Source organism: Lipophrys pholis, assembly GCF_963383615.2.
Source record: "Lipophrys pholis genome assembly, chromosome: 19".
NCBI lineage: Eukaryota > Metazoa > Chordata > Actinopteri > Blenniiformes > Blenniidae > Lipophrys > Lipophrys pholis.
Window position 1 is genome coordinate 26,185,723 of NC_137647.1, and position 8,679 is coordinate 26,194,401.

An 8,679-nucleotide genomic window follows, 5' to 3' on the forward strand; every position below is an offset into this window, starting at 1 on the left:
AGGACGGTACCTTACGGCCATGCATTGACTTCCGAGGTCTCAACAATATTACGGTGAAGAACAAGTACCCCCTGCCTCTGATGGACTCCGCCTTTCAGCCGCTCCATGGAGCTACAATGTTTTCCAAACTGGACCTCCGGAATGCTTATCACCTCATTCGTGTCCGTGAAGGTGATGAGTGGAAGACGGCATTTAAGACTCCCCTCGGGCACTTCGAGTACTTAGTAATGCCATTTGGACTCACCAACGCACCTGCAGTGTTCCAGCACTTGGTCAATGACGTGTTGCGGGACATTCTGAACAGATTCATATTTGTGTATTTAGATGACATCTTGATCTTCTCTCGCAACCAGGAGGAGCATGTTCTACACGTTCGAGCAGTTCTACAGCGTCTTCTGGAGAACCGGTTGTTCGTCAAAGCAGAGAGGTGTGTCTTCCATGCGACCTCTGTGAGTTTTTTGGGGTACATCATTGAACGGGGGCAGGTGAAGGCGGATCCGGACAAGGTTCATGCGGTGGTGGACTGGCCCAGACCGATGACCCGTAAGTAGTTGCAGCGGTTCCTTGGGTTCGCCAACTTTTACTGGAGGTTCATCAGAAACTACAGCAAGGTCGCAACCCCCCTCACTCAACTCACATCCACCGCAACCTCTTTTGCCTCTGGTTGTGATGAAGAGTTGGTCTTTATCAGGTGACCGGCCAGATGACCCTCTGAGGAAGACTACAGATGAAGCTGAAACATGTCAGCAAGGTAGAATCTTCCCTGCATCTACCTGTGGTTAAAAACCAGTCTGTAATATCCATGTTTAGAAGGACAAAATGAACAATTCAACTCTCAATAAACCTCCTTTGGCATCACAAATAACTCCTCTATGATAGAGGGGAAAGGTTTCTGTTTAGGTAACATGTGTTGGGCTCTGCAGGAGGAAGAATTAGAAGGTGACACCATCAACCAGCAATACAGCAGGAGGAAGAATTAGAAGGTGACACCATCAATCAGCAGTACAGCAGGAGGAAGAATTATAAGGTGACACCATCAATCAGCAGTACAGCAGGAGGAAGAATTATAAGGTGACACCATCAACCAGCAATACAGCAGAATGCCTGATGACCAGCAGGAGGAAGAATTAGAAGGTGACACCATCAACCAGCAGTACAGCAGGAGGAAGAATTAGAAGGTGACACCATCAACCAGCAGTACAGCAGGAGGAAGAATTAGAAGGTGACACCATCAACCAGCAGTACAGCAGAATACCTGATGACCAGCAGGAGGAAGAATTAGAAGGTGACACCATCAACCAGCAGTACAGCAGAATACCTGATGACCAGCAGGAGGAAGAATTAGAAGGTGACACCATCAACCAGCAGTACAGCAGAATACCTGATGACCAGCAGGAGGAAGAATTAGAAGGTGACACCATCAACCAGCAGTACAGCAGAATACCTGATGACCAGCAGGAGGAAGAATTAGAAGGTGACACCATCAACCAGCAGTACAGCAGAATACCTGATGACCAGCAGGAGGAAGAATTAGAAGGTGACACCATCAACCAGCAGTACAGCAGAATACCTGATGACCAGCAGGAGCATCAGTATCAACATAACGATGCTCCTGGAAACCCTGAAGCTGGAGTCACGACACCTCCAGGAGAGAAAGGTTCCAGGGTAGGAACATTACTGACCTGTGTATCACTGCAGGGGTTCCTGGGAAATTTAAGAAAGAACTTTAGAACTTTTTAAAACAATGTAATATTTCTATGTACATAATGTTTCTAACTTGTGTTTTTACTGTTGTAGGTTCTGCTGAAGGTAATTAAATAAACCCCTCCCCCCCTCCTCCTCCTCCTCTCCTCCCCCTTCCCCCTCCTCCTCCTCCTCCTCTCCTCCCGCTTCCCCCTCCTCCTCCTCCTCTTCCTCCTCCTCCCCCTTCCACCCCTCCTCCTCCTCCTCGTTTTGCGTAGGGTGGGTACCACTACTCCCGAGCAGCGCAGCACGCATATTCCCGTGCGTCAGGCGCGTAACAGGTGCGTTCAGGCGCGTAACAGGTGCTCTCAGGCGCGCGCTCAGGTGCGTTCAGGCGCGTCAGAGGTGCGTTCAGGCGCGTCACAGGTGTGTTCAGGCGCGTGCGTTCAGGCGCGTCACAGGTGCGTTCAGGCGCGCGCTCAGGTGAGACTTTGTTCCCGGAACAAAGGAGCAAATCAAGCGGCTCCGTTTCCAGGTAAGAAGCTGTTGACCGACTGAGATCCAAAACTTCCTACTTTTATTATTTTACTCTGAAAAATGACCAGTTGTGTTTATTTGTCCTCCTTGAAAAATCCCCTGATGTTGATGTTGTCTTATGAGTACTTGTTTTCAAATCTGTAATTTTCCATCTCATCGACTCCGTATCTTCTTTACTTACTGACCACAGTGAACATGACAGTATTTGTTTAGGATTGGTATTAGTATAAGTATATTCTCTCAACAGACAAAGTTCCTCTAGTACCTCAACTAGAGTATTTCCCAACAAATGTCCTGTTACTTATAAATGAAACCAATTCATGACAGTAAACTACAGTAACTGTAGTTAAATACAGATTCCCCCGCAGAGAGCGGAGATGTTGTGACGTCACTGTCAACTGAACTGAAACATTCCAGGAATTCATTTTTTCATTTTCTGCTTTAAAAATTCAGCTTGAATATGAAGTTTACAGATTTTCCTGTTTACCTCATACAGCTGGAGTCTGTCCTCGTACCCAGTATAAAGGACTAGAAAACGAGGAGTCTGTCCTCGTACCCAGTATAAAGGACTAGAAAACGAGGAGTCTGTCCTCGTACCCAGTATAAAGGACTAGAAAACGAGGAGTCTGTCCTCGTACCCAGTATAAAGGACTAGAAAACGAGGAGTCTGTCCTCGTACCCAGTATAAAGGACTAGAAAACGAGGAGTCTGTCCTCGTACCCAGTATAAAGGACTAGAAAACGAGGAGTCTGTCCTCGTACCCAGTATAAAGGACTGGAAAACGAGGAGTCTGTCCTCGTACCCAGTATAAAGGACTGGAAAACGAGGAGTCTGTCCTCGTACCCAGTATAAAGGACTAGAAAACGAGGAGTCTGTCCTCGTACCCAGGATAAAGGACTAGAAAACGAGGAGTCTGTCCTCGTACCCAGTATAAAGGACTAGAAAACGAGGAGTCTGTCCTCGTACCCAGTATAAAAGACTAGAAAACGAGGAGTCTGTCCTCGTACCCAGTATAAAGGACTAGAAAACGAGGAGTCTGTCCTCGTACCCAGTATAAAGGACTAGAAAACGAGGAGTCTGTCCTCGTACTCAGTATAAAGGACTAGAAAACGAGGAGTCTGTCCTCGTACCCAGTATAAAGGACTAGAAAACGAGGCGTCTGTCCTCGTACCCAGTATAAAGGACTAGAAAACGAGGCGTCTGTCCTCGTACCCAGTATAAAGGACTGGAAAACGAGGCGTCTGTCCTCGTACCCAGTATAAAGGACTGGAAAACAAGGCGTCTGTCCTCGTACCCAGTATAAAGGACTGGAAAACAAGGCGTCTGTCCTCGTACCCAGTATAAAGGACTGGAAAACAAGGCGTCTGTCCTCGTACCCAGTATAAAGGACTGGAAAACAAGGCGTCTGTCCTCGTACCCAGTATAAAGGACTAGAAAACAAGGAGTCTGTCCTCGTACCCAGTATAAAGGACTAGAAAACAAGGAGTCTGTCCTCGTACCCAGTATAAAGGACTAGAAAACAAGGAGTCTGTCCTCGTACCCAGTATAAAGGACTAGAAAACGAGGAGTCTGTCCTCGTACCCAGTATAAAGGACTAGAAAACAAGGAGTCTGTCCTCGTACCCAGTATAAAGGACTAGAAAACAAGTTTCTTTCAGAGTCTGAACGTGTAAATGAATCTGGTTCTGTTCAGATCAAGTCGATCAGATCAGATCCGAACTAACAAACATACAAGTTTATTTTCATACAACTAGTCGGAACACTTCCTGGTCTGGAGTTCACTTCCCACATTCTACAGTTTCATTGTGTGTTTCAGTGTGTTTCAGAGTGTTTCAGTGTATTTCAGTGTATTTCAGAGTGTTTCAGAGTGTTTCAGTGTATTTCAGAGTGTATTTGTGTGTTTCAGCGTGTATTTGTGTGTTTCAGTGTGTATTTGTGTGTTTCAGCGTGTATTTGTGTGTTTCAGAGTGTATTTGTGTTTTTCAGTGTGTATTTGTGTGTTTCAGAGTGTATTTGTTGTGTTTGAGTGTGTATTTGTGTGTTTCAGAGTGTATTTGTGTGTTTCAGTGTGTTTCAGAGTGTATTTGTGTATTTCAGTGTATTTCAGTGTGTTTCAGTGTGTTTCAGAGTGTATTTGTGTGTTTGAGTGTGTATTTGTGTGTTTTTGTTGTGTTTGAGTGTGTATTTGTGTGTTTGAGTGTGTATTCGTGCGTTTCAGTGTGTATTTGTTGTGTTTGAGTGTGTATTTGTTGTGTTTCAGTGTGTATTTGTGTGTTTGAGTGTGTATTTGTTGTGTTTGAGTGTGTATTTGTTGTGTTTCAGTGTGTATTTGTGTGTTTCAGTGTCTATTTGTGTGTCTGAGTGTGTATTTGTTGTGTTTCAGTGTCTATTTGTGTGTTTGAGTGTGTATTTGTGTGTTTCAGTGTGTATTTGTTGTGTTTGAGTGTGTATTTGTTGTGTTTCAGTGTGTATTTGTGTGTTTCAGTGTGTATTTGTTGTGTTTGAGTGTGTATTTGTGTGTTTCAGTGTGTATTTGTTGTGTTTCAGTGTGTATTTGTGTGTTTGAGTGTGTATTTGTTGTGTTTCAGTGTGTATTTGTTGTGTTTCAGTGTGTATTTGTTGTGTTTGAGTGTGTATTTGTTGTGTTTCAGTGTGTATTTGTGTGTTTGAGTGTGTATTTGTTGTGTTTCAGTGTGTATTTGTTGTGTTTCAGTGTGTATTTGTGTGTTTGAGTGTGTATTTGTTGTGTTTCAGTGTGTATTTGTTGTGTTTCAGTGTGTATTTGTGTGTTTCAGTGTGTATTTGTTGTGTTTCAGTGTGTATTTGTGTGTTTGAGTGTGTATTTGTGTGTTTGAGTGTGTGTTTGTTGTGTTTCAGTGTGTATTTGTTGTGTTTCAGTGTATATTTGTGTGTTTGAGTGTGTCCTGCCCTGTGTCCTCCAGTCATGGCTCCCAGAGACATCCAGCAGGATTTGGAGGAGCAGTTCAATGACGTTGTCTCCAGACTGCAGTCCAAACAGTTCTTCCAGTCCGACTGGGACATTGCGTCCTGCGCCGTCTTCTTCATCTTTGTGGGTGAGCGCTCAGGTCCACTGCAGGTTTGACCTCAGAGACGCAGAGGGAGGACGTTTTCCTGCTTGTCTTTCTTCTTCAGCGTTCTGCTGCTCGTATATCAGAGAAAAATAACATTTAAATATTTTCCAGCTGCGTCCAAAACTCTGTCCAATACCCAGAAAACAAGTCTTCTATCTGCAGCTTCTGATTCAACAGAACCAGAACCAGGTCCTTTACTCTGTCCAGCCGCTTCAGCCTTCATGCTCATGTTTCCTTTATAGAAACACAATAAAAAGGTTTCGTAGCTTTTCTTCTGAAGTCTTAATTCCCCAGCTTATCTTAACTGTGGAGCTTCTGTGAACTAAATCTAAAGTTTCCCTTCAGGGGGGTCAGGAGTAGAACCGGCTGCTGGAAGGTTCTTTAGACCTTTAGTCCTTCATACATGAGCTCAATGAAAGTCACATGTCAGCGCTAATGCACAGTATTACTGAAGTTCAATCAGATGGGAAGAAACTAATGACACTCATCAGCAGAGTTACTAATGTAACTTTACTCATGTAACTTTACTAATGTAACTTTACTAATGTAACTTTACTAAATGAAACGTTACTAATGTAACTTTACTAATGTAACTTTACTAAATGAAACGTTACTAATGTAACTTTACTAATGTAACTTTGCTAATGTAACTTTACGAAATGAAACGTTACTAATGTAACTTTACTAATGTAACTTTACTAAATGAAACGTTACTAATGTAACTTTACTAATGTAACTTTGCTAATGTAACTTTACGAAATGAAACGTTACTAATGTAACTTTACTAATGTAACTTTACTAATGTAACTTTACTAAATGAAACGTTACTAATGTAACTTTACTAATGTAACTTTACTAAATGAAACGTTACTAATGTAACTTTACCAATGTAACTTTACTAATGTAACTTTACTAAATGAAACGTTACTAATGTAACTTTACTAATGTAACGTTACTAATGTAACTTTACTAATGAAACGTTACTAATGTAACTTTACTCATGTAACTTTACTCATGTAACTTTACTAATGTAACTTTACTAAATGTAACTTTACTAATGTAACTTTACCAATGTAACTTTACTAATGTAACTTTACTAAATGAAACGTTACTAATGTAACTTTACTAATGTAACGTTACTAGTGTAACTTTACTAATGAAACGTTACTAATGTAACTTTACTCATGTAACTTTACTAATGTAACTTTACTCATGTAACTTTACTCATGTAACTTTACTAATGTAACTTTACTAAATGAAACGTTACTAATGTAACTTTACTCATGTAACTTTACTAATGTAACTTTACTAAATGAAACGTTACTAATGTAACTTTACTAATGTAACTTTGCTAAATGAAACGTTACTAATGTAACTTTACTAATGTAACTTTACTCATGTAACTTTACTCATGTAAATTTACTAATGTAACTTTACTAAATGAAACGTTACTAATGTAACTTTACTCATGTAACTTTACGAAATGTAACGTTACTAATGTAACTTTACTAAATGAAACGTTACTAATGTAACTTTACTCATGTAACTTTACTAATGTAACTTTACTAAATGAAACGTTACTAATGTAACTTTACTCATGTAACTTTACTAATGTAACTTTACTAAATGAAACGTTACTAATGTAACTTTACTAATGTAACTTTGCTAATGTAATTTTACGAAATGAAACGTTACTAATGTAACTTTACTAAATGAAACGTTACTAATGTAACTTTACCAATGTAACTTTACTAATGTAACTTTACTAAATGAAACGTTACTAATGTAACTTTACTAAATGAAACGTGACTCATGTAACTTTACGAAATGTAACGTTACTAATGTAACTTTACTAAATGAAACGTTACTAATGTAACTTTACTCATGTAACTTTACTAATGTAACTTTACTAAATGAAACGTTACTAATGTAACTTTACTAATGTAACTTTACGAAATGTAACGTTACTAATGTAACTTTACTAAATGAAACGTTACTAATGTAACTTTACTCATGTAACTTTACTCATGTAACTTTACTAAATGAAACGTTACTAATGTAACTTTACCAATGTAACTTTACTAATGTAACTTTACTAAATGAAACGTTACTAATGTAACTTTACTGAATGAAACGTGACTAATGTAACTTTACTAATGTAACTTTACTAAATGAAACTTTAATAATGTAACGTTACTAATGTAACTTTACTAATGTAACTTTGCTAATGTAACTTTACTAAATGAAACGTTACTAATGTAACTTTACTAATGTAACTTTACTAAATGAAACGTTACTAATGTAACTTTACTAATGTAACTTTAATAAATGGTAATTTACTAATGTAACTTTACTAAATGAAACGTTACTAATGTAACTTTACTAATGTAACTTTAATAAATGGTAATTTACTAATGTAACTTTAATAAATGGTAATTTACTAATGTAACTTTACTAATGTAACTTTAATAAATGAAACGTTACTAATGTAACTTTACTAATGTAACTTTAATAAATGGTAATTTACTAATGTAACTAATAAATGGTAATTTACTAATGTAACTTTACTAATGTAACTTTACTAATGTAACTTTAATAAATGGTAATTTACTAATGCAACTTTACTAAATGGTAATTTACGAATGTAACTCTGCGTTATTGTAGTGATGGCGTTAGTGAGCTCACAGCTCCGTCACTCTGGTCTGCTTTAGGTGAGAAGACACTGTTCCTCAGAACCTGGTTGTGATCATGTTTCTCTCCTGTAATGAATGTGTGTGTGTGTGTGTGTGTGTGTGTGTGTGTGTGTGTGTGTGTGTGTGTGTGTGTGTGTGTGTGTGTGTGTGTGTGTGTGTGTGTGTGTGTGTGTGTGTGTGTGTGTGTGTGTGTGTGTGTGTGTGTGTGTGCAGGAATGGTCCTGATGCTGAGCATCCTCGTCCTCATCCGCTGCTGCTGCTGCTGCGATGACAAGGTGAGGAGTCTCCATGAAGCACACACACACAGACACACAGACACACACAGACACACACACACACACACACACACACACACACACACACACACACACACACACACACACACACACACACACACACACACACACACACACACACACACACACACACACACACACACACACACACACACACACACAGAGTGAAGGATTATTGGAGGCCAAATGTTTCCAAAATGTGTTAGAATTCAAACATTCTTATTTCCTATCCGACTGGTTGAGACTTGTTGGGATCAAAATGTACTAAAAGTGACACGTTTTTCATTTGAACTCTGGTTCTTGTTGTTATATAATTGAAAATAGAGTGAAAGTTGCTGATGGTGGGACGTTTCCTCCGCAGCCTCGCAGGAGGAAGGTC

General features: G+C 39.6%; 1 protein-coding gene across 1 annotated transcript in view; it reads left to right on the forward strand.

The window, feature by feature from the left end:
- The first annotated feature begins 1,965 nt into the window (after positions 1 to 1,965).
- Positions 1,966 to 8,679, forward strand: part of smim22 (small integral membrane protein 22) — a 6,996-nt gene continuing 282 nt past the window's right edge. The window contains exons 1-4 of the mRNA XM_080486977.1: positions 1,966 to 2,218; positions 5,162 to 5,293; positions 8,218 to 8,279; positions 8,662 to 8,679. The exon at positions 8,662 to 8,679 is cut by the window's right edge and continues 282 nt beyond it. Of these exons, the coding sequence (XP_080343103.1) occupies positions 5,164 to 5,293; positions 8,218 to 8,279; positions 8,662 to 8,679 (210 nt within the window). The 5' untranslated portion in view covers positions 1,966 to 2,218; positions 5,162 to 5,163. The remainder of the gene's footprint in view (positions 2,219 to 5,161; positions 5,294 to 8,217; positions 8,280 to 8,661) is intronic.